General features: G+C 48.6%; 1 protein-coding gene across 1 annotated transcript in view; it reads left to right on the forward strand.

The window, feature by feature from the left end:
* Positions 1 to 26,530, forward strand: part of SH3BP5 (SH3 domain binding protein 5) — a 72,536-nt gene that overhangs the window by 24,141 nt on the left and 21,865 nt on the right. Inside the window, exon 3 of the mRNA XM_045538478.1 lies at positions 2,536 to 2,664. Coding sequence (XP_045394434.1) covers positions 2,536 to 2,664 — 129 coding nt within the window. The remainder of the gene's footprint in view (positions 1 to 2,535; positions 2,665 to 26,530) is intronic.

Genomic DNA, 26,530 nt, shown 5'->3' on the forward strand with positions numbered 1-26,530 from the left:
CCAGGTGTTGTGGCACAGGTGTGTAGTCCCAGCTACTCGGGAGGCTGAGGCAGGAGGATGGCTTGAGCCCAGGAGTTTGAGGTTGCTGTGAGCTACGATGATACAATGATGCCACTGCATCCTACCGAGGGTGACAGAGCGAGAGTCTGTCTCAAAAAGAAAAAAAATAAAATAAAAAGATCCTGGGTTTGACAACATGCTGCCTCCCACTTCCCGGAGGCCAAGTCCCGCAGAAGTCCTGGTTCTGCCCCAGGGTGTCTGTGGCACTTGCCCTGGAGAACAAGTCTAGTCTTGTTCTCTGCCTTCAGGAGCTGTGGCAGGTGACTCCAGGCCTGGCCGATAAGAGAGAAGACAGAGCAAATCAGTGTGACACGGGAGCGGGGGAAAGGGGCCAAAGCCTGTGTGGGCAGTGGATTTGTGCTCAGGAGCTGGGCACTCCATGGGAGGCAGAGGCTGTGTCCTCGTGTCCTAGAATGCCCACAGCATTCTCAAACCCATCTAGCAAGCCCACGGCTTGAGATGACGGAGGGAATGAGTTAGAAGAACTGATCAGAGCCTCCTTCACCCTCGTGAGACCCCTGTAATTCCATGTGTAGAAATTCCATTTTCCAGACAGTTACGTGCGAGGCAGGCCCTTTCCGGCCAGTGGAGCACATGTAACGCCAGCAGGGCAGCCCCACAGCTCGTGATTGTGTGCTGTTCCTTCTCTTCTCAGCGTTCATTTCCCCTTTCTCAGACTCGGGCCTCCCCGCACCCCTCCAGCCGTTGGCTCTGTCAGGCGGATGCCGAAGGGGACGTGGCCTCTGGGAGGTACCGGCCTGCTTCCAACAATATGTCCTCCTAGACCTGGGACTAAATTTCTTTTTCATTTTTGCCCCTCCTGTGCCTCGTGGATCTGGTTGCCTTACTTTTACCACATGATTAAGCTTAGCACAGTCCCCCTACCTGTTCCTTCCTTTCAAACTCCTGCCAGGCCCAGGTGGCTGGTTGCTGTCTCCAGGATGGCGGCCGCCCTTGTGTCCTGCCATTCTCCACATTCCAGACCTCAGCGCCCTTCTGTTTGTGGCGAACACTGTGCTGCTCCCAGCTGAGCATGGGCTCTGGTGCTGCTTGGGACTCGGTATTGCCTTTCCTGCCCCCAGGTTCCCATTCATCTTTCAGCCTTCTGTTTAGATATTATTCTTCTGGAAGTTTCTCCCTCTAACCTGGTCTGGCGAGGTTCTCTGCTGCTTGAGTTCCGTGGCACCTGTACCATTCCCACCCTGGCACTGGCTGTTCTAGAATGGGTGGTGACGCCTACCTCAGCCACCAGACTGGTCGTGCCCTGAAGGCAGGGCCAGGCCCAAGGCTCAGCACTGGGTCTGGCATGTGGTACATTTGCAGTGTTTAATGTTGACTGAATTCTGTGGTTGTGGTCGAGGCATCATATGGACAGAAGCTGCCAGAGGTGACTGGACTGAACATTCTTCCCTGAGGACCTGGACAGACCTTTTTAATCTATGTTGTGCTGTCCAGTATAGTAGTCACTAGCCACATTACTTTTTTTTTTTTTTTTTGGAGACAGGGTCTCTCTCTGTAGCCCAGGCTGGAGCACAGTGGTGCTGATCATAGCTCATTGCAGCCTTGAATTCCTGGGCCCAGGCAATCCTCCTGCCTTAGTGTCTCTAGTAGCTGAGACTGGAGGCTTCATACCAGCATGCCGGGCTAATTTTTAAATTTTTTTTTTTTTTTGAGACAGAATCTCACTCTGTTGCCCAGGCTACAGTGCCATGGTGTCAGCCTAGCTCACAGCAACCTCAAACTCCTGGGCTCAAGTGATCCTCCTGCCTCAGCCTTTCTGGTAGCTGGGACTACAGGCATGCGTCACCATGCCTGGCTAATTTTTTCTATTTTTAGTTGTTTGGCTAATTTCTTTCTATTTATAGTAGAGATGGTGTCTCGCTCTTGCTCAGGCTGGTCTTGAACTCCAGAGTTCAAGCAATCCTCCCGCCTTGGCCTCCCAGAGTGCTAGGATTACAGATGTGAGCCACCGCGCCCGGCCTAAATTTTTGTTTTTTTAAGAGATGGAGTCTCATTATGTTGCCCAGGCTGGAGTACAGTGGCTGTTCACAGGCACCATCATAGTGCACCGCAGCCTTGAACTCTACTGGGTCAAGCGATTCTCCTGCCTCACCTCTCAAAGTGCTAGGATTACAGGTGCCAGCCACTGCGCGTGGGTAGTTATTGACATTTAAATGTAAGTAATTAAAATTAAATTAAAACGTCATTTCCTGGGTCACACTAGCCAATTTCAAGTGCTCCATAGCCACGTGTGGCTGGTGGCTGCCATCCTGGATAGTGCGGATCATAGGCCGTTTTCACCACGGCAGGAAGTTCTGGATGGTGCTGCTCTAGGCGCTGTCTTGTAAAGGAGCCAGTTTAGGGGTTTGTAGGTTGGGGAAAGTCCTTCCTTGGTATTTCTGGTTAGGTAAAGTCGGTGTCTGCGGGTTCCTTCTTATGCCTGAACTGTGTTTCCTTGGTTTCCTCTGGCGACAGGACGCTCGTCAGAAGTTCCGCTCTGTTCTGGTTGAAGCAACAGTGAAGCTGGACGAACTGGTGAAGAAAATTGGCAAAGCCGTGGAAGACTCGAAGCCCTACTGGGAGGCTCGGAAGGTGGCGAGGCAGGTAAGGTAGCCCTGTAGACGTCTCCCCTGCCTCCACCCACCGCCCCGAGTTTTGGGGGTGCCTTTTGACGTCTGTATCTCCTGCGGGAGGTTAGCAGTGCGAGTCCTGTGCAGCTGCGGACTTTGTGTGTAGCTGCGTCTGAAGTCAGCCTCTTACCCCCACCCCTGCCCCCACAGTCTGCTTCATTCCAGCTCTCGCACTCAGCAGGATGTGGGTGCTGCTGTTTGGATGACCTGCAAGTGGGCGCCGCCTGAGAGGGTGCCGGATGTGCTCCCCAGGCAGCTGGGCCCTCTTACCAGGGGCCGTGCGCGTGTTGAGAACAGCAGGCGTGTTCCCCCTCCCCTCCTGACGATGGCCTGTCCGGCAGCAACAGGAACACTCGCTGCCTCCCTGGCATTCTCCTCTCAGCTTTGGGAGCATTTGGCCTTTTGTTTCATTTGAAACATTGATGCTTTGTCCTGAGAGCCCAAACAAGCAGCTGAGAAACCGAGACCGGAAAGGGGGTGGCGAAGGGGAGCTGTAGTTGGGTGATTCCCAGGGCTATGTGGAAATTGGCTCTGCTGTCAGAGCTGGTCTTCTTTTGATCGCCACTGATACGATGCAGTGTGACGCAACTTGCCGCGTGTGTCACCTCCAGCCTCTGATAGCCCTGTGCACGGTGGATGCCTGCTGTGTGCTGGGCCTGGGGCCGGGTGCTTTTCTCGTTCCTCTGCCTGCTCGGGCTTCCCAGTTGGGTGCCTCTTCGGCATGAATTGCCAACCTTGTGCTGAGATGAGAGCTCAGATTTCCCAAGAAGATCTAAGCAGTTGGTCCAAATTGTAGTTCACTAACAAATGACCGGGTGCTATCCCTCTTGCGTGTAGATAACGTGATGGAGTATGCTGCCTCCAAAAGTCTCTACTTGCAGGAAGATGTTTAGTGAGCAACAACAGCACACAAAAAGCCTTTGAGCACTTGCTGTGTTTGTGCATGGCGTGTTGGGCCCTGTGGTAGTGGTAGGACGAGCCCTTTGAAAATTGAGCCCCATAAATCTAGGAACATATTAGGGTCAGACACATAGAGGATGCAGGGCCAGGACCTAACCGTTCCTCTTCTTTTCCCTGCCTCCACGCACCTCTCAGAGTTCTCAGAGGATCTCCTTGCTTCTTTGGCAGTTCTACTGAGATCCTATCTTTGTATTTGGCTTTTGCACTCTGAACTCTGAGCTGAGGTTCCTGGTTGGTCCCTGCTAGACATATTGCCTTTATTCCTAGATACAGTGGCTGCCTGAAAGCCTTCTTCCTTTCCTGGCCTGGTGAACCGGGCTGTTCAACATTAAAGTTCCCATTAGGTGATGACGCTTGGTCTGCCCCGAGCAGCCACTCCCTATTTCCACCTTCCCCGGGACCCCACCCAGGCCTCTGGTATTCCAGGGAGAAGAAATCCTTCTCTAAAAGGTATTTTCCAATTCCCACGGGTTCCAGAACCTGAGGCATCTTTCTGCCAAAGTGTCCATGTTCCACCAATCTTTAAGATGCCCCCCAAGTTGGGGATGTGTCCTACCCACTGTAGCCCAAGGGACTAGTGTTCTTGACCTAAAACTGAAGCATGAAGGGCTCAGGTTAGGTTGGAGGAGAAATTTCTGATGATTTAATTTAAACATTGGATAAATATTGAGGAAGACATGAAATCTTTTTCTGAAAGTCTTTAGCACTTGAATTTATCATTCTCTGATTCTTTTTAGCTCACAACTATCTACTGAAAACAGCCCTGTGCCCATGCTGAAGAATGATTTTAAGAACGATCAGTTAAAGCATCCCCTTGGGATCACGGCAGTGGCTTCCCTGCCTGAAGTTTCCCTGCCTGGTGCCCTGAGCTCAGGTTTTAGGGCAGAGATGGCTCAAGGAGGCTTTGTGTTCGAGGGCCCTGTAGCTGGCCCTCTGATTCAGGTGGCTCCTTTGGCCGTGCTGATGCTAACCATGCTCCCACCTCAGCGCTTTGAACTTGGCCTCTCCCTGTTTGGCGATGTCCTAAGTCTGGTATCCTCATGGCCTGCTCCCTCATCTCCTTCAGGCTTCTGCTCAAATTTTCCTCTATCTGTGAGGCCTTCCCAGGCTGAGATATTTACAACGGGTGCCTCCTGGCCACCATCTCTGCTGCTACCAGCCCCAGTGCTTGACTTGCTTTTCCCCGTTCTACCTCTCCCCAGCCGACTTGTTAGTTTACTTGTTCACAGTAAGTGAAGCCCCACAAGGACAGGGAGCTTTGTCTGTCTGGCTCACTGCCTGCCTGCAATGCCGGCATACGGGAGGTGTTCACATACAGTGCAAATGAATAAATGGACAGACTAGTGAATGACGAGGCTGGGGAGCCACCAATGAACGGGTCACGTGTCCCCCCCCTGCCTTCTCTGACACCTCGAGCTTTTCCTTTCCATCGCCCACAAGACTCACAACTTCTTTCCTGGTCGTGGCTAGGTAAGCAGAGGAGGAGGGACATGACTGGCAAATCCAGCTTCTCACTTGGCGGGTGTGTCCCCAGCTGGCTGTGACTCACACCACTGTCAGGAGTAGATTTCACACCACTCCCTTTTCTGGACCCCGAATCCTCTTTGCTGGGAAAATAGGTAGGAGGGAGCTGACTGGGAGATTATCCTGGTCTGCTGGGAAGCAGCACAGGGTGGCATCTCTCCTCCTTTTCCCTTCTCTTGGCCAGTGAGGACAGTCGCCAGGACAGTCATGGAGTCCCTTGGGCAAGCCACTGAGCCCTCAGCTCTACTCAGGTGATGCCCAGGTCCTGGGGTGACTGACTCTCTCCCGATGGGCAGAGCCCAAGCTGGATGTTGAGAGTATCGCATCTGGCTTTATGCCTGCAAACCCTCTGCAACCCCCTTCCTTCTTACGAAGGAAGGACGAAGGGTAGAAAAGGTTAGCATGATCCCCACCCCCCAACCCCAAGAGATTTTCTGGGTCCATAGCCAAGGAACTGGAAGAATGCTCAAAGGCTGAGACGGGCACGGATGTCACATTTCATTTCTGGGTGGTGGGTTGCCTGGGCTCTGGCCACATGGATGAGCTTGTTTGTGTACAGGGATCCTCTGACCTTCCTCATGGTGCAGGGGGTGGTTCCACCTCCAGCTGCTGCCAAGTGGGGCTTCCTGTTTTCTTCCTCGGCTCTTATTCCCACCCCTTTCCTTTTTATACTTACAACCGCTCTGACTATGTACAGCAAGGATGGTGCCTGAGCGACTCCTTCAGTGCAGTTCCTTCAAGGGTGTGTCATGAGGCACTGTGTCCTCAGAGCCCCCCTGTCCTCGTCCATGAAACACTGGTGATCAAGGGAACAGCTCTGGCTACTCATGGGGTTGGTCTTAGGACATAAGTGAGATTACTTGTTTGACAGTGGAATGCCTGTGTGAGTCTGAGCTTCCTTAAAGATTAGGATTGGGGCTGGGCGTGGTGGCTCACGCCTATAATCCCAGCACTGTGGGAGGCTGAGGCAGGAGGATTGCCTGAGACCAGGAGTTTGAGACCAGCCTGGGCAATATAGCAAGATCCCATCTCTAAAAAAAAAAAAAAAAATTAGCTGGGCATGGTGACGTGTGTCTGTGGTCCCAGCTGCTCGGGAGGCTGAGGCGAGAAGATCCCTGGAGTTCGAGGCTGCAGTGAGCTATGATGGGGCCATTGTACTCCAGCCTGGGTGACAGAGCCTGACCTTATCTCTAAAAAGATTAGGATTTATTGTAGAAAATTTAGAAAATAGACAAAAAATAAGTTCCAATACCATTTCTTACTACTTGATGTATCCCTACTCTCTTTTTTTTAAAGAGGAGATCATAAGTATTAGATGTGTAGTCATGTGTCAGTGTGAATTTTCTGATTTTGATGGTTGCGTTGTGATTATGTAGCAGAAGGTCCCTATTTGTAGGAAATACCCCAAAGTACTCAGGGTGATGAAGCATCAGGTCCTCACTCTCAAATGGTTGAGGACAAAAAGTTCTTTGTACTGTACTTCCTTTAACTTGGTGAATATTTTGAAATAAAAATGCTATTTGGAAAACTAACAGTGGTGGTTTCATATGTCTGGAATGCTCATGTCCATCCGTTCAGTGTCTCAGCTGAGAGCACTCACAGAGGGAAAGACCTCTCCTAAATCATGGCTTTCTGTGAAGAGCTTACAAAGATTTGTAATTGTCAGGCTGGTAGAAATAGTATCTGTCCGTCAAAAATTTGCGTTGCCTCTATTGTTCCTGATGGAAACTCATTTTCCTACCAATGAGTCAGATCCGATCCTGTGATCTTGAAAATCAAGTCTATATTCTGGCAAGAGGAAGTAGAATGTGATTTTTTTTCCTTCGTTGGGCTGGATTGGGGGCAGGGGAATGGCTTTGATTTGTTTGAGAGTTTTGTCCTTGAGCCCGAGCTTGTTTTCAAGGCTGCTTTGACATATCTGCCAGCCCATCTGGCCAGCTGAGTGTGGTGGAGGAACAGTCTGACAAGGGGCGGAGCCGTGTGGCTCAGTAAAGCTGAATAGCAGAGTTTTTTGCTTACTTTGCTCCCTGGGTCTAACTGGTCTAACAGTGGTCCTTGGACCTGTCATTTTTATCACTGCCGGTAACAACCCTTGTTATTATTTTTTTGTTTTAAAAAAATTTGTATTAAAATATACATAACACAAAATTTACCATTTTAACCATTTTTTAAGTATCCAGTTTAATGGCATTAAGCCATTCCTGTTCACAGTGTGAGTGCACATTCACACTGTTGCTCAGCCCTCGCTGCCATCCATCTTCTGCACGTTTTCATCTTCCCAAAGTGGAACTCTGTACCTATTAAACAATAACTGCCCATCCTCCTGTTCCCTGACCCTGGCAGCCACCATTCTACTTTCTAGTCTCGTGAATTTGACTACTTTAAGATACCTCATTAAGTATTGAGGAATCACACGGTATTTGAACTTTTGCAACTGGCTTATTTCACTTAGCATGATGTCTTCAACATTCATATGTGTTATAGCATGTGTCAGAATTTCTTTTCATTGTGTATATATATTGTGCATATATATATACATACACACACTGTATTTTGTTTATCCATCCATCTGTGCACGTTGGACAACGTTTGTTATTTTTGAGTGGTAAGAATGTGTCAGAAGAGAGCAAAGGCCCATGCAAACCTGAAGAGCAGCATAAATGCAAAATAGTGGGGGTTATGCAGTGCTGAAAGTTGCCTGTTTTGTGTTCATGGGGCCATGTAAGGCCATGTCCTACACTTAACCTTTAGAAAAGTAGGTGAGGAGGGAAACATTTGAACTCTGTAGAGTGATTTAGCTATAGGACAGCTGGCAAAGCTTGACCTTCGGAGCCAGACTGCCCAGCTTCAAATCCCAGCTCAGCACTTAGTAACTGTTAGTAGGGACTGTTAGCAGGTTCCTTAATCTCTGTGCCTTGTTTTTTTTAAATCTATAAAATGGTTTTGTATATCAGTTAGCTTTTGCTACAAAACAAACCATCCCAAAACTTAGTGGCTTAAAATATTTATTTAGCTCATGATTTTGCTGGGCAGTTTTTCTGGTCTCAGTCTTCGCTGATCTCATGCATATACAATCAGTTGGTGGGTCGGCTGGCGGTTGGCTGATCTTGGATGGCCTTATCTGTCAAGCAGTTGATTGGTTGTCAGCTGGGGTGGCAGAGGTGACTGGGCCACATGTGCCTCTCAGCACCCTAGCTTGGTCTTTTTCACAGGGTGCTGGGATTCCAGTAACAAAAAGGGCAAGCCCATTTCAAGCCTCTGTTCGTTTCATGTTCATTAACATCTTGTTGGCTTGCGTAAGTCACATGGCCAGTCCAAATTCAAGAGGTGGGAAAAAATAAACTCTACCTGCTAAGTATTATAGCCACTTTTATAATTTACCATAGTGATTGAGTTAGTACATAAAGGATTTGGATCAAAGAAATGTTATTCCAGATGTATTTTTCTATCAAATATTATATACCTGTGGTCAATCTGCTACCTTTAAAAAAAAGAAAACAAGAAAACACCACCAGCAGCACAAAAAATACCTATGGGCAGAAGAGGAAACACAGCTCTGGTGGCTGGGAGGGGCATATGTAAAATGTAGATCGTGCAGGTAGAAGAGTGACCCCAGGTAGGTCTAGTATCACTGAGTTGTTTGTGAGGACAAAATGTGCCAGAGGATCACAAATGATGAAGAGGGAGTAGCTGATTTGACTGATCAAAGCCACTCTACACTCAAGAGATAATGTAGCCTGGGCCTTGAATGGATGGGGAATTGTGTTTCTAATGAAACAGGTCAAGTGCCTCAGATAATCTCTGAATTCTTGTTAATCCTGAGGAGCAGAGACTGTAGTTTTCCTTTGTTGGGAAATTCTAGGTGTTGATTTCGTTTGCAGAAGACTCTAAGTGGAGAATGAGACACTGGTTCTGCAGTGGTGGGATATGAAGTCAAGGATATGTCAAATACGGGTTATTACTTTCTTTACTTGCCCAGGGATTTTTTTCTTATTTTCCTTCATTCAATAACTATTGACAAGGTACCCATTGTGTTTCAGGCGCTGTTCTAGCCACTTGTGATATATCCAGGACGGAACAAAGGTCTGTCCATGTGGCTGACATTCCCCTTTTGGCATTCTTGTAAAAGTCTGCGGGATGGGATGTTTTGGACAAAAGAAGAATCTTTGTTACTGATCTGGATTGACGTGTGTGTGTTTTCTCCATTTGAGATACAGAGTGAGACTGTGGGAGGATTACAGTGGGCGAGGGGATTGGCAAACAGAAGCGTCTCTCCATCTCTCCGAGTGTTTCCTGAGCGTGTCCCCTTTGTCTGCACTGGCCATGGTGGAGCACAAAGTGTGGTCTGCGTCCTCCAGCAGCCTTGTCTATAACAGAAGCAGGGTGGTGCTATGCTATGGCAGAGGCAAAGACGGTTGATGATTATCTGTAGTAGTTCTATTCTATAAAGTTGCTGCAAACAGTGAATTGGCAAGTACCAAGGCATTGCTCCTAAAGGAAATAGAGGGTTAAGTTTCTGAGAGCCTCTGGTCACAATATTTTTGTCAATTGATCAATATAAAACCTTGTTTTATGTGTATTTCTGTTTACAGACCCTTCATTTAATATATATTTCTTACAAGTAATTTATGCAGTATTTCTTGAAAATAAAATATGAGCTGAGAAAGGTTGAACATTCTCCTGACTCATGGTGATGGGTAAATCTTTCCAGCTCTCAGCCTCACAACCACACTGTCTGCTCTGTTTTTTTATTTTTATTTATTTTTTTGAGACAGAGTCTCACTCTGTCACCCTGGGTAGAGTGCAGTGGCATCATCACAGCTCACCACAACCTCAAACTCCCGGGCTCAAGCAATCCTCCTGCCTCAGCCTCCTGAGTAGCTGAGATTGCAGGTGTGTGCCACCACACCTGGCTAATTTTTCTGTTTTTGGTAAAGGCTAATTTTTCCTATTTTTGGTAAAGGCTAATTTTTCCTATTTTTGGTAGAGACAGGGTCTCGCTCTTGCTCAGGCTGGTCTCGAACTCCTGACCTCAAGCGATCCGCTTTGCCTTGGCCTCCCAGAGTGCTGGGATTACAGGTATGAGCCACCATGCCCAGCCTCGCTCTGCTTTTTTAATGTGTCATGATCTCTCAGGTGTTGGTACCAGACGGAGTCCACGATTTCAGCTGCTTCTCTGTCTTTTCCATAGCTTTATCATGCGCTGCAGATGTTACTTTGGCATTTGCTGGAGTGAATGGCAAATTTTCTTTTCCTTTTTCTGGATATATTGTTTTGTTGACTCATTAACACTGAACTCATGGCGAACAGCACTGTAACTCCTGCCTGAAGCTCGTCTAACACAGCCTTCTTGTGCTTAGGAGCACTGGAAAGCACTTCATCACTATACTTGGAGGCAGTTTAAGCAGCAAAATCACCAAGAAAAAGCAGAAAAATGTGAAAAACATGGCACTAAATAGACTGTGGAAAGGACACTTGTTTACAGTATGAGAGATGAAACAAGAAGGCAGAGTAGCGCCTTGTTCAACCTCAGCTGGGAACACGTGCGTCAGGTAACGTAAGTTTTGCTCTGTGCATGTTAATGACCCTGAAAGCACCACGAGTATTGATTTTGGGGTTACATGTGAACTTTAGCAAGTAGGCAAATTTTTGCAGATATGGAATCTGAATAATGAGGACCGATTGTGTTTTTCAAGTAAAGAGCCAGGTGGGGGGCTCATTTGTTAAAGAGTATAGAACCACGTGGTGCTGGTGTTGATGGTGTGGGGAAGAAGCGAGGGGAGTGAGTTCATTGTGTGTGTGTGTGTGTGTGTGTGTGTGTGTGTGTGTGTGTGTGTGTGTGTGTGTGTGTAGGTGCTGCCCGTCAGGAAAGCCCTGGGGGAAGGCACACGAGTCCCGAAGCACAAGAAGGAGGCTGGGTAGAAAGGGACAGAAGAGCAGAGACCTGAGGAGGGGTGAGCGTGGGTGTGAACACTGGTAAGGATGTCAGGGCCTTGGGAAGGCAGGCGTAGGGGAGCTGAAGGGCCAGGTAGGGGAGAGGAGCAGTGTGGCCAGGTGAGAAAGGGCCTTACAGCCTCAGCCTGGCCTCCAGACGTGGTTGAGAAAGCTGCAAAGCAGCCATGGTGGGTCTTGAGTAGGTAGGGGGCTTATAGTGGGTTTGAGAAGTTGATGCCCTTGCTTTAATAGCAGCACCATTTTTGAGCTCCTATGATACATTAAGTGCCATGCATGCTGCTTTGTGTGGGGAATATAGTGTGTCTTCCCCTTTTGTCTCCATATTATAGATGAGGAAACTAGTCTTGGAGCCTGGGCCTTTGCATAAACCTTTCTGGTGTTGTGGCCTAATCTGAGAGAATGCGAAGAGAGACTGTAACAGATTTAGTGGTTAATTAGCTGTCAAGATTGTGTCACAGGGAACGCCAGGGTTTTGAACTGAATAGCCAATAGGAAGTTGAGAGAGCGGGTATCTATCTGGCTTTGGGAGAAGGTGGCAGATTCATGCTTCATATTGTTAAAGTTGAGTGGATTGGGTGCCTGGGTGGGAATGCCATGGGCTAGGATGCAGGGGAGGCTGGGAGTCGGCCATACGGAGCTTACTGGAAGTGTGTGGAGAGAACTGAGAGGCCGAGGTTAAAGACGGAGGGAGGGAGGAAGAAGAGCATAATTTTACCAGGCACTTTTCTAAATGTTTTACATACGTGAAGGAGTTAACGTTTCTATTTTAAAATTTGCAGAAGAAGAAACTTAGGCTTAGAGAAGTTGATTTTTCCAAGGGGCTACCCACATCCCTGATTTATTGGGAATCTACTAGGTGCCTGGATCTGTGGTCATAGGTCCTTTATGTACATAATCTCATTTAAGCCTTAGAGCAAAGTTACAAGGTGGTACTATTATCTTCATCATATGTGGGGAAAGTGGGGGGATAATAACAGGCATTGGGGAGTAAAATAACGTGCCCAGGCCATAGACCTTGTGAGAGGAGTGAAGATTTAAACCCACATCTACCTGGTTCTGGCTGCTGCCTAGTGCTTGGCACATGGTAGGCATTTAGTGGCAGTTTGCAAGCCTGAGTGACACCCTGGCACGTCTGAGGAGAATAGGTCAGAGAAACGATCAACTTCTAGGACTAAAGGCAGATTTTGGGCTCATCTGTGCAGTTATTTCCCTGTGTGTCCCTGCCTTTTCTGGGCTGGGGTAACTGAGAGTCTGTCTTTTGTTCCAGGTAACCTGGGCCCTTGGAAACCTTTTCCCCTCCCGGCACTCTGTCCCAGCTCTGTCGGGCCTTGAGTCTGCCTTTGTCATGCTTCCCTTCTTCCCGGTCACTTTCATTTCCGCAGAGCCACTCGCCTGCCAGGTGGCAGTTCTCACCGTGGGACTTTGGGTGAGAAAGTCTGGCTCAGTGACGTCCGTCCCTGTGGCCCTGGTCACATTCCCTCTGGGTGGCCACTGGCCAGTTCCTGGAAACTGCGTCATCCCTGCTGCCCAGGGCAAGGGCAAGCGGCAGGGTGATGGGGCACTTGCCCCACAGCAGAGTTCCCTGAGATTTACAGCAGGAGCAGAGAGCATGGACTCTTAACTCTCCCTCACCGGGAAGATTGCGTCCTGCCTTGTAATCTTGGCTGCAGACTCCGGGGAAGCAGCAGCTGTGTTTTGGAAGCTGAGAGTCTTGAATCAGGATGGGGTCCAGAGGAAGAAGAGTGGCAGCTTCTGACTCAGGTCAAAGGCTCCTGACCCAGAGTAGGAATTTGGGCTTCAGTCAGAAGGGCCACACGTCCTGCATGGCTGGCTCTGCCTGAGGAGCCCCGGGCTGGGGCTGGAGCAGGGAGAGAGTTGCTGATCTTGAGGTTTTGTCTTCCGGTGGTGCAATGGGCCACTGCATTCAACCCTTTCCTGCCTGGCAGATGGCAGGAAGCCGGCATGGGCACTGGTTGCAAGCAGCCTCAGCCAGGCAGCATTAGGTTGGAGGAGCTGCCCTCTGTCACCTTGTCAGTTGGGACCATTCCCTTTTCCCTGTCCGCTCTGCTTCTCACAGAGGCATGGCTGACTCCTGGTCAGTGCTGCTGGGTGGGCGAAGTGCTTTCTGAAGCTAACAGATGTGGTTTGCCACCACAGGGTAGCGGTTAGAGGGAAAGCAGGGTGTGGACTTTCATATGCTGTCTGAAACTGTCATGTTCCTCTATTGTTTCTTTTTCTTTTCAATTGCACTCTGTTTTCAATAAAATTATTGTGTTGACACAGATAGCACCCTTCTGTCCCCCTCTGTAAACCACAGGCATTCCTGGAAAGAGTGGCAGGGGGACTAATTTTTCAGTTAAAGAAAATCAGACTATAGGATGTATTTCTGCTACCAGTTTTGTCAACACCGGTAGCCCTTTTTATGTTGCCAGGCAACAAGGCTTGGGCCCTGGCCAAATGGCAACGTTCCTCCTTAACACTTTGGGCGTACCTTCTGTTCCCGTGGGGATACCCCTGCTTTCCTGCCTTCTCCATGTCCCCTTCCCTACCCCTCCCAGTTGTGACCTCGTATCTTTCCCCTTGCCTTCTATGAAAATCTACCCATAAGAATCTGCTGAATTTATTTGTAGTGAGGAGTAAATGACTGATATGACTTAGATTTATGGTCTTCCTGTGCTTTCACGTAGTTCTGACCTAAGACCATTTCCATAGCTTGGGATACTCTGCTTCCAACCTGGTGGGACTGCTGATTTCCAGCTTAGGGTTCATCACACTGCGGGAGCATCTTGCATGTGTGAGACGGAACTGTGCCCATTACACTAAGAGAAATGCATAAAAGTCCAGGCCATAGGCAGTTTTCATTTCTATGCAGTGGAATGTGGTTAAATGCCAAAGGTAAGGTTGGCAGATAGAATACAGGACACTCCGTTAAACTTGAATTTCAGTAATTAAGTATAAATTTATCCCGTGTCATATTTGGGATATAAGCTAAAAAAAATTATTTGTTTAGGCTGAGTATGGTGGCTCACACTTGTAATCTCATTACTTTGGGAGGCCGAGGCAGGAGGATTGCTTGAGGCCAGGAATTCGTGATCAGCCTGGGCAATATAGTGAGACCATGTTTCAAAAAAAAAAAAAAAAAATCAGCTATGCATGGTGGTGCACGCCTGTAGCTCCTCAGGAGACTGAGGCAGGAGGATCGCTTGAGCCTAGGAGTTTGAGGCTGCAGTGAGCTGTGATCGCACCACTGCACTCCAGCCTGGGTGACAGAGCAAGACCCTATCTCTTACCAAAAAAAAAAAATTATTTACCTGAAGTTCAGATTTAACCAGGAGGCCTGTATTTTTACTTGCTAAATCTGGCAGCCCTACAAAAGAGGGAAGTTGTGGTGTTGAGGCTTCAGCCAGATGGAGAAAGTAGTTTTGGGGTCAGCCACGCTGTCTCAGCCCCTGAATCCATGGCACGTGGAGCTGTGGAGGGATTCTGGGCCCCCGTTTTGTCTTCCCCTAGCCTGCAGCCTTGAGCAGGCACAAGTGAAGGCGCGTGCAGGAGTGTTTTGTACACTAAAAAGCACTCAGCGTGCTCACACTGCTGTTCCTGCTACGCCCCAGCTGGTGTTTCTAGGAAGAAACATCAGGTTTCTAAGGTTGGGAGCTGTGTTTAAGACTTTTTCTGCCCCTCCACCCCCAATCCTCCCTAGCTTGGCTGCTGAGAGTTGCTCAGTGCCAGGCAGAATTCTGAAGGGCTTCATGGGAGGCCACATCAACTAGGTCTCTTCTGAAGAATCTTCTGGAATGTGGGTTCCTCAGCTGTTCCTTCCCTTGCCTTCTCCAGCCATTTCCTGGTTTCTGCCTCCTCCCAGCTTTCTCCCCTTCTCTGTTTGTGACTGCCTTTCCTAGTTAGCTTGATCATTTATTAATTCATTAATTTTTCTGTTTAAAACTGTCCTAGACACTGGGGCGCCCATGTTCTCATAGAGGAAACGGCGCCTCTTTGCTTCAGCGAAGGCCACGGTGAGCTCTGGTGAGGAGGCCTCACTTTGTGTGTTTTACTTTGAAGAAGTGGTTTAAGTGGAAGAAAAAGATGCCCTTTGCTCATTGATTCGTTATCAGCCACAAGTGCATTTCGCCAGCCCTTTGGCAAAGCACCATACTCCAGAGAAAGTGCTTGACCTTTTTTATTTCTGAAAGTGGTGGTATATCGAAATCTTCTAAGGTTTTCTCGCTCTTTGAATTTAAGTCTCTTGATGTCAGGGTAAGGCCAGCTTAGTGAAGATTCTCTTTATACAGAGAAAGAAGACTGGGAGGTCTATTTTCACACTGACCTGGGCACTCAACCAAGGTGGTAGAAGGCATCTGTAGTGGGCTCCTTTGAGAGCAGTTGCTGGAAGTGTAAGGCACTGTGTTAGTTTACACAGGTTTTTCCTCTGCCTGGCTCCATACCAACACCCAAGGCCATAGGAGAGTATAGACGTGAAGGTCTGCAGCCTGAAACTCTGAAATCTACATTGCCTGTAAACAGAGTAATAGCCTCATCTTCTGTCAATTCAGAATTGCATGTGGTTATAAGCAATGGAGCAGTCAAACAGTGGCCTAAGTACACAAGGATTCCTTCTCTCGCCTAACAGAAGACCTAAATTAGGCAGTCTGGGATTGGTGCTGTGACTCTGTGGTCATCTGTGATCTAGACCTATTTGGTGCTGAGACTCTATGGTCATCCTAGACCTGTTTGCTGCTCTATCCTAGTATGTGAGTCCCATCCTCAAAGTCACCTCTTGGTCCAAGATGGCTCCAGAAGCTCCAGCCATCACAAGCATTTCAGGACAGAAGGAGGAAAAGAGGAAGGGACATAGGTCCCTCCTATTTTAAAGAGTCTACTTGGTAGCTCAGACTCGGTGGTGCAAAAGCAATTTATGTAACCAAAGTGTTTGTACTCCTGTAATACTCTGAAATAAAAAAAGAAAATAAATAAACAAAATCTATAATAGTAAGAAAATGAAATAAAAAGAATCCAGATTGGGGAAAAAAAAATAAAGAATCTACTTGGAAGTCCCAGACAACACACTGCTTCCCTTGACTGCTAGAACCCACTCACATAGTCACAGGTAGCTGCAAGAGAGGCTTGGCTTGGAGTCTTTTAGCTAATTAGGAAGGGTTATTTCTGAGGATGAAGGGAACAAGGGATACTGGGAAGCAGCTAACAGTCTCGAACACGTTTGTACTGTGGTTTATCCACTAAATAGGCTCTGGGTTAGAAAGAGGGATGGGGGCATATATGACCCACAGAGCAGGTACAGGACTCCTTAGAGCAGGGAAATACAGTACCTGCCCGTATCTCTTGCTGCATCACTCCCCTCCCTTTATGGCATATGGAAAACTTCCTTTCCTTTCTCTGTTGTGTTGGAGATCTATGAGGAAATGCTGGCTTCCCGTACGAGTGTATGTGTCTGTGCGTGTTTTGTAAAGTCACAGAATTCATTCATACTTTCCTTTAACAGATAATAATTAAATGACTCATTTCTCATTGACACTTTTTGGGAAAGTCTTCATGTCTTACCTGGACTACTGAAATAGCCCTTCAGCTGGTCTTCCTGCCATCTCATGGCTCCATTATCTTGCCGAAGTCAGTTCTGCTGGTAGTCCTGCGCAAAAACTTTAGCACAGGTAATGGTTACTTTTATGTGTTAAGTTGGCTGGGCCATGGTGCCCAGATGCGTGGTCACTGTTTGATTCTGAATGTTTCTTTGAGAGTGTTTTCAGGTAAGATTAACATATAAATCTGTGGACTTAGTGTACAGCAGATTGCCCTCAGTGTGGGCGGGCTCCGTCCGTCAGCTGAAGGCCTGAATGGAGCAAGAGAGTGACCACCCCACCAAGAGGGGATTCTGCAGCAGGTGGCCTTTGGGCTTGTACTACAAGGTCGGCTCTTTTCCTGGGTCTCCAGCCTGCCTGGAGATTTTGAACCCTGCGGATTTTGAACTTGCCAACTTGCATAATCACATGAGCCAGTCCTTTATACTAAATCTTGTTCTCTCTGCGTACATGCTGTTGGTTCTGTTTCTCTGGAGAATGTTGGCTAATACAGCGCTTTTCTCCTGTCTCCGTGTCAAGCCCAGATCCGAGCACAGCACAGGAAGCTTTTCCCGGTCTGGCCCAGCCCCTCTCTCCCTCTGCAGCTGCACTTCTCTGGGCTGAGCTTCAGCGTCCGCCCTCCCTCGGCCCTGCCACCACTCACAGTTGCCAGGTACATCGTGGTGGTGTACTCACGATTTCCCAGTACATCATGAGATGTTCTGCATCATTACGTATTCTGTTCTCTTTGCCTGCGACTTTTTCCTTCTCAGACTGACTAGCTCTGTGGTGCTCAAAACGGTAGCCATTAGCCACACATGGCTGCTTAAATGTAAATTGATTAAAAATTAAACTAAACAGTCATTTCTTCCTTCTCACTAGCCACATTTCAAGTGCTCAGTAGCCACGTGTCGCTGATGGCTACTATTTTGGGACAGTGCAAATAGAGAACATTTCTGTTATTGCAGAAAGTTCTGGACAGCAGTGCTTAGCTTTTACCCTTTGCTGGATTAAAATAAAGGCACAAGTCAATGTCACTTCTGTGAATCCCTCCTATGTTCCCCATCCTGCGGTCCCCATCTCTTAGCTTCTTGTCAACTCTGCTTCTTTGAGAATCTGATGAAAGTTATGGGTGTCATCCTCTGAAAACAGACATATGTGCATGGGTACATAAATGGCAAACATAACTTGAAAGTATTCATTAGCTCCCCTTCAATGTCACGTGTGTCCCGTGGGTTAATACCTACAAGCTAATGCCACATACTTATGACAGCCTACATGTCTGTCATGCTCACTGTCTGCCTGCTGTAAGCACTTTATGCAGGTTAACACACTCATTCCTCTAAGCGAGTGAGCTAGGGTAGGCTCTGTTATTATCTGTGTTTTGCAAATGAGGAAACTGAGGCACAGAGAAGTAAAGTGCTCAGGGGACAGAGGTAATGAGTGGCCTGGCCAGGATTTGACTGAGGGATCTGGAGTCTGGATCTGTGTTCTTACTCTCTTAATCATGGGTTAAGAACCCCACCCTGGAAAAGGAGTTCGAGAGCAGAAATTGCATCTTATTCTTTCTTCGTCTTAATAATGCATGGTGCGTAGTAAAGCTGAAGTGGATACTTGCTGTGAAGAGGGATGCTTGGAACTGAGAGTAACAAAGGTTTAGGACGTACTTTTCTCAGCCCTGAGACATTTGGATTCTCCCACGTGGGCATCTTATCCTTTTTCTTTCTCGGTTCCATTAGCTGTGGTTTGTTCCAACCCCTTAGAGCTAGGGGAATGCCTCCGAGTTCCTCAGACCTGCTTTGCTTGGTGCTGCCAGGTGGAGAGAAGGGGATTTGCCGGGAGCTTTGGCTCACATGGAGAGGCCCTGCCACGCCAGCTTGTGCCAGCCTTGCCACCCCAGGCAGGGGGCCCAGCTGCTGCCCTGGCCCTGTCACAAGGCCATTCCCATCTTTTCCCCAGATCCCTAGGTGGCCTGAAGTGGTCTGGGCTCTGGTGGCCAGAGGGGACCCTGGAGGTGTGTGCTCTTGTGCCCCGATGCTCTTTCCGACAGCCTGCGCTGGTCAGGGCCCGCGGGCTGCCCCCCTGCTGCCTGTCTTGACACTTGCATCAGAACAGATCCCTCTGCTTTTTCACGTGCTGTGCTAACTGGGGAAGTATGTTGTGCTAACTCTTGTTTATATTAATCCCTCATGTTTATCTTTGTCCCCCTGACCTGGAATTCTTTTGGAGATCTTCTTGCAGGTGGTAGTTAAAATTAAGCCAAGTTATGCTGACCCAGAGCAAAGTACGGTCGGAGGTGGGGATTTGATGTTTCAGTGAATCAGTTGCTCCTTTAGCTGTGCTTATGTGTACCAGGCAACAAACGGTGCCAGATGACCCAGGGAAGTCTGCAACTTGGAGGAGGCCGAAGGAGGGGAGCCAGTGTCCCCTGGCTGCTGAAGGGCTTGGAATAGCACCTGTTTCTACGTTCAGATTCTCTGCCATCCTGGTGGTGGTGACGGTGGTGGTGGTAGTGGTGGGGGTCACGGTGCCTTCAAGGAGTTTGTAACCTTGTTCAGATGACCAAGTGAATAGTGAGATAATTCAAAATATGTGTCGGCCAGTATGTTCATGGTGTTGAGCAGTTTTCATATTGATTTTTCACATATGCTATCTTATGATGACTGCTAAAAGAAGACAGAAACTTGGGCCTGTGAATTCAGAGAGAGTAAAATTTCACCCAGGCATGAATTTCCTGAAGACCCATTGGGGTCTGGGTTATGTATCGTTCCGCTTGGAAAAGCTGAGGTAGAGTAGAGGGGGAATTGTGTAGATCTTGAGAGAATGGGATGCACTCCACCTATTTAGTGTGTACAGTTTGGACCATATTTAGGTGGGTTTTTACATTGCCGTAAATGGCCATTTCCAAGAATAAGTGCACCCGGAGAGTCATTTGTCTAATTGTGTGAGCCACAGGAGAAGAAAAACACAAATGCATTAAAATAATTGACCACAAGGGACTTGTTTACAGATTATCATTTTTACCTTGCTGGGTACCTTAATTAGAAAAATATTTCTTAAATCTTTGCAGTGTGGTAGCCACTATGCTAGATTTTGGGAATTAAAAAATTCAGTAACACAGTTTTGGCTCTCATAAATCTTCCCAGGTCACTGGGGTGGCGCTGCTGTAATGAGATCATGGAAGCTGCGTGTACAGTGCATAAGGCAGAGGGCCGCAGGTTACCGGACTCTTCTGCTGTAGCACCTCGACTCCGAGGGTCCTGGCCCTGGGGGACTGGCCAGGCATCTCGTCATCTGGCGCGTGTTGGTGTCCCCGGGTCTGAGTTGGCCACTGTTCCTGCTCTCTCCTTTCTTCACACACCCTTACGGGTCTCTCCCAGGCTTGCAGGCCAGGAATAGAAAGCTCTGAGCTTCTGAGTTAGAGTGAGTTGGTGTCACTTTGTCTAGAATGGGTGTCCCCTCTGCTTCTGTCAAGGGCAGCCCCTGGGGAGTGAGGCCAAGTGGTGTGCGAGGTGCTGGCTGGCGGGAGACCAGTCCTGGCCGATATAGCCAGTTAAGACATCCCAGCCTGCGGGGAGGGGCCCCTGATGGATACTCCCTTCCATCATTTCTTTTGGGTATTGCTCGTCACAGGCACAGAGAATGTTAATGGCTTTGAGTCCATTTATGTCAAGTGTGTTGGAAAGCAGTCTGTGGTGGAGACAGAGCACAGGATTAGCTCATGAGAGTTTGGCATGTGGCGTGTCCAGCTGAGCGGGCAGGTGGTGAGGACGGATGGACGCTCTGGCCTGTTTCCAGCTGCCTCTTTTCTCTGAATCCAGAGAGTGAGCCTCCCTGTGCCGAGCTTAATGATGTCCCTTAATGACTGGTTATCTCCAAAACCTTAGATTAGTGTAGTAGTCTGAATGTGATTTGAAGGAGGTTGGGGTCCTTGTTCTGGGAATGGTGGGTGGGTCAGGAACCACAGACGATCAGTCATCTTATGTCAGCAGAGCATGCAAAACGGCACACAGGAGCTGGAAAGTAGGCCTTCTAGACCAGGGCTGGGGGGTAGAGATGGAGAATAACAAAAGTACCTGGGAGAATGGCTTTGGAGGGACGTGTGTTCGTCTCTGTGCTGAGAGTTGTGGGTGATGAGGTATAAGCTGCAGTTCCTGCTCTCACAAATGCTGTTCCGCAGACTCTCGTGTGCTTGGCTGCTGCTGGGCAGTGAGGCTATCTTCGAATGAGTTCTCTGTCAAGTGCTGGGAAATTTAGGCTCAGTGGGAGTTCGAGAAAGAGGGAAACCAGTAAGCCTAGGAGAGCAGAACCCTTCACCCTGAGGAAGGGGTGGAAGGATGACAAGAATCTTTTTATAACCTATGAAAAGTCAAAAGGAAGACAGTGTTATTCGACAAATGAGTCTAGGATGTTGTAGTAGAACAAGAATTCAGAGGATGGAACATCCTGAGATGGGTTTTAAAGGGTGTGTGTCCCCGGGAGAGGGAATGGCACGTGCAAGAGCCGGGAGTGAACGGCTGGGTCTCACCGGGTGGGTGGGAGTGAGAACCTGTGCTGTGGCCCGATTTTGTGGGGGGAAGGGTTAGGCAGGGGAGTGGCCATCAGATATGCACTTTAGAAAGATTAACAGGTATCCTAAATGCCCTTGTGCAAGACTAAGTTTATACCACGGGGAGTTTAAATTGGCCGTGTGAGATCGGAAGCTAGGAGACCAGTTAGAAGGCTTTAAGAATGACCTAGGTAAGAACCGATACCAGATGTATCTGCGGAGGTTTCCTTAGAGCCCATCTGTCCCTTGGTACAGAGCTGGGGGTGGGGAAGGGTTGGACAGGGCCAGTCAGGCCTTTGTATACTCTTGGCCACAGGCCGTGGCAAAGTGGGTGTGCAAATGGCGGCGTGGAGAGAGTGTATCAAACTGAGGGTGGCCTGGTTGGTTCTCTGGTTTCTCATCAGGATCTAGACAGTCAGTCTGGTAGGTTTCACCACTGGAGAAGAATAATACAGGGCCCCGTGTTTGTGCTTTTCCTCGCCAGGTCATTGGAGTCGGAGGCCCTGGGTTTGAGTCCCAGTCTTTGTTCTTTCCAGCTGTGTGGCTTTGGGCCAGTGCCTTAACCTGTTTCTTTGGGTGTAAAATGGGTCCACCAATGTTCATCAGCAGGGCAGCAGGCTAGACTCCATGGGTTCATACCTGGCACAGAGTAGGGATTTAATAAACAACCTTGTCCTGGCTCTTTTTTCTTTTTTGTCCAACTTGTCACTGACTTGAGTGTCCTAATTCATTTCATCCTCCCTCTGTCAGGGCAGTGGAAGAAAAGTGCAGGGAGGGGCAGGGCCTATTCAGGTGCCTGCAGTTTGGTTTTGGCACTTGTTGAAAGTGCTTTGTCCAGATGATGTGCTTTGTCTTTGTAAGTGGGTGTATTTTTGTTCCTGTGCTGTCTCTGCCAGGGACAGAGAAAAAGCTAAGAGCTTTAAGTCATAGCAGAAGAGACTCAGATCAGAGATGAGGACTTCTGGACAGCGGGAGTGGTTGGTTCAGCCACTAACAAGCTGTTAGGGGCCAGTGTTGGGCTCCATATATTTTGATGCATCTTAAAGATTGCGTGTGGGCAAGGTGGGCTTTGAGGGGCTGGGAGCGGCTCCTGTCTTGCAAACTTGTCTCATCGGGTCAACACTTTGACTCTTTACTCCCCTCACTGCCAATCTTATAGGCATTTCTTTGTTTTAGGTTTGTTTTACTTAAAATTTTACCTTTAGTAAGGATGACCTTTGACAAATATTTTTGATCTCCCTATTCTCTTTTTTAAAATTAAAAAAAAAATAAATGTAGAGGGTAGGGGGTCTCACTATGTTGCCCAGGCTGGTCTTGAACTCCTGGCCTCTTGCAATCCTCCCACCTTAGCCTCCCAAAGTTCTGGGAGCCATTGCCCTGGGCCTGGTTTCCCTATTCTTCTAGTGAATAGCCATTTTTTTGAGTTTTGTGATTATGTGGCAGGTAGATAGCAAAAATGATAACTGATGAACAATAGGCTTCAAGAAAGATTTCTTGGCTGGGCGAGGTGGCTCAAGCCTGTAATCCTAGCACTTGGGAGGCCGAGGCTGGCGGATTGTTTGAGCTCAGGAGTTCAAGACCAGCCTGAGCAAGAGCGAGACCCTGTCTCTACTAAAAATAGAAAGAAACTATATGGATAGCTAAAAAATTAGCCGGGCATGGTGGCACATGCCTGTAGTTCTAGCTACTCGGGAGGCTGAGGCAGAAGGATTGCTTGAGCCCAGGAGTTTGAGGTTGCTGTGAGTTAGGCTGACGCCATGGCACTCTAGCCCGGGCAACAGAGTGAGACTCTGTCTCAAAAAAAAAAAAAAAAAAAAAAGAAAAATTTCTTTACAACTCTTTGTTATGGAATTTCTCAAGCATGCACAAAAGTAGAGAGAATAATCAGAGAGCCCTGGGTACCCATTATGAGCATCAACAATTGGTAACCTCTCCCTCGGGTGGTTTTCTTGATTATTTTAAAGCTGTTCACAGATATAATATTGTTTTACCCCTAAATATTTACATATTTTTCTCAAACAGATAAGAACCTCTAAAAGATCACATTTTTACATCTAACAAAATTAATAGTGTGTTAATATTATCTATCCAGTCCTTTTTCAAATTTCCCCAGCTGTTTTAAAAATGTTTTCTTGTGCTGTCTCAAGAAAAGCTTTTGACTTTTTTAAAGCATTTGAGTAGAAACAGCTGTTTTTGATTCAATAACCAGTGTGGTCTTCCTTTTTTCCCCTCAAAATATGTTATTGCTCAACCCAGTGACATAGTTTTAAAGAAAGAACCATGTCGTAGATAAATAGCAAAGCAATAGCTGATTAAGAAATGTATAAAGAAGCAATTTTGTAAACGTTTTATTACGGAAAATTTGCAAACATGTACAACAATAATGATAGCAAAAGCAAAATATCTCAGTGGCTAAGCAGCCTGCTGGCTCACTGTTTGCACATGTTTAAGGCAGACACTGCCTTACAGACCGTTCCTTGTGGGTCCCTGCTGTGACTGTATTTTCAGAACTGTAACTGAGGCTCCCTGGGAGTTAACAAAGGCCCTGGAGTTTTAATCTGAGAAGTTTAGTGACTTGTTCAAGGTTGTAGACCCAAGACAATGGTTATTGTTGGTGCCAGGAATATACCCTGCTCCTCCCAGTTCCCTCGACACAGACTGCTGCATTACAGTGGCCCCATTGTCCTGGTCAATCAATACCAGTTTTGTACAAGGCTTCGGAATGTTTCTTTTGTTGGCATTGTGGTGTTTAAGTTAAGAGCTGGGGTCCCTGGGGATGGGGGAGCTACAGGGGGCCCGTTTGTCCATGTGATGCTGGTGGGACCATGTCTCTGGAGAGCAGTCCCTGGAGGTGTTGGCAGCTCTGCTCAGTCACCCGGTGGAGAGGGCAGTGCCCACACAGGCAGAACCAGGAGAGGGAGCAACCAGCCACCTGGCTCTTCAGTGGGAAAGAGGAAGGAGAGAGGCAGGAGTCGGGATCAGAGCTTTGCCACGGGCATCTGATGCCATCAGGTCCGTGACTCCCCAGCTGTGGCTGAGGGGAGGAGATGCTCTTTCCTGCCTGGCATCCTAGTTCTGTGTACACCCACCTCTCCGTGCCCACGCTCCGTCCTTCTCATCAGGAGCCAGCAGCTACTCGTTAGCTGCAAAGGTTTGTCAAGAGGCGTAACTACCGAGCATGTGCGTTTCCCAGGCGCAGGATTCCAGCTCTCCCTCGCCCTGTGGCACAGAGCGGCACTCAGCTCCCTCAAGTGTGGGGCGATGGCCAGGCCACCTTTCGTGGCTGGTCTGCGTCGTGCATCCCAGTGGAAGGGTGGGATGGCTGCCCTGATTGGCGAGTGTGTGTGTCTGGGTGCGGCCGGTGCATTGTGGGCGTGGGGGCGAAGGCAGCGATAGAAGACACGTGTGAATGGACATGCAGGGAGGAAGGCACAGCCCTGCTGAACTTGGAAACCCACCAGAGTGGAGGAACTCTCCAAGTGTGCACACACTGAGGAGCTTAGAGATGGGGCACATGGCACGTCTGTCGCGGGGCAGGAGAGTGAGGGCATGTGATGGTGGGGTGTGGCTGGCGGGGAAGGCGGCCTGGGTTGGGGTTGGTGGAATACCCAGGCTTGTCCCTTCAAGCAGGCCAGTTTACTCGTCAGGCTCACTGAATTTTCATCTGCAAAATGTAACAGTTGGTCCGCACTGCCTCCATCTCCTTGCATTCCAAGAGCTCATGGTTTGGTCCTGTGGGCCAGGAGTCTAGGTTTGGTGGTGGCGCCCTGGAGTGCTGTCCACTCCCTGGCTCAGGCCGCTGCCCCGTGCCTGGCCCCCGGCTCCTGCCTGTCAGTAGGTCTGTAGCTGGTGGAACGCTGCCCCAGCCCAGGCCGCGCAAGGGCGGGAGGAAGCTGGAGGAGGAACGTGGGTGCACCCTTCTGGCGAGGCTGGGTGGGAGGAGGCTCGGCATCTGTTGTGTCCCTGCAGCAACAGGAAGGATTTGATTGGGATGCGCTGTTCCTGAAGGCCCTGCTGTGTGTAGCTGGCAGGCCCTTAAGCTACCAGTAACTACGAAGAGGACAGACGTATGGGGAGGGGTCACAGAAACCAGCTGGCTGAGCGGCCTTGACACGCTGATTTGGGCTGAGCAGTGTGCTGTGCCCTGGGGAAGCAGGAGGCCTGTGTCCCCCTCCTGCCAGCAGCTTTTAGATGAATTGGGGAGATTCCGTGGGGCCACACGTGGTGCCAGCCTCAGGCAGAGGGACAAGTTCGGCATGAGCGGAAGGGGCAGCCCTGTGGGGGTTTGGATGTGCGTGCCATGTCCGGAGGTGCATTGTAGGTAGGTGTCTAGCACAGAAGGTAACGAAGGTGGGCTCCGTTCTTGTTGAGCCTCCCCCAGTGTCTCCAACTGAAACCCTTGAATCAGACTCGCCCCTGGTTAGTCCAAGGCCCTGGGTGACCTTGCACAGTAGGGATTGTCCTGCCGGACGCTGGGTCAGAAATTTCAAATATATACAAGGTGGACAGGATGGTATAACAGTCCTGTGTGTTCGTGTCCCGGCTTCTACAGTGACCAGCCCCTGGGCGGTTGTATCTCACCCCTGTCCTCGCTTACCCGCCTCACTCCCAGCTGTACGACTGTATCGTGAAGCCAGTAGTGGCTTTTTTAAATTTTTATTATTATTTTTTATTTTATTTTATTATTTTTTTTGAGACAGAGTCTCGCTCTGTTGCCTGGGTTGGAGTGAGTGCCGTGGCATCAGCCTAGCTCACAGCAACCTCAAACTCCTGGGCTCAAGCAATCCTACTGCCTCAGCCTCCCGAGTAGCTGGGACTACAGGCATGTGCTACCATGCCTGGCTAATTTTTTCTATATATATTTTTAGTTGTCCAGATAATTTGTTTCTATTTTTAGTAGAGACAGGGTCTCGCTCTTGCTCAGGCTGGTCTCGAGCTCCTGACCTCGAGCGATCCACCCACCTCGGCCTCCCAGAGTGCTAGGATTACAGGCGTGAGCCACCGTGCCCGGCCTTAAATTTTTATTTTTAAGTAGCTTATCTTTAACCTCAGGACAGAGCAAAACTGTTTGACCTTGATTTTTCTAACTCCCTGGAGCTCTTTTGATACTATTGGGACTTATTAAAGAGCTGGGTGGGCCATCCAGAGATATGGCAGCAGGCCCTACTTGTATCGTACACCTTCTTGCAGTTTTCTCATCTTAGTACACACCATGTACATTTACAATAAATGTTGTTGGGAGAAATAATCAACACAATATCACGCTGACAGTGGCTCAGCCT

Source organism: Lemur catta, chromosome 1, assembly GCF_020740605.2.
Source record: "Lemur catta isolate mLemCat1 chromosome 1, mLemCat1.pri, whole genome shotgun sequence".
In the NCBI taxonomy this organism is placed as follows: Eukaryota; Metazoa; Chordata; class Mammalia; order Primates; family Lemuridae; genus Lemur; species Lemur catta.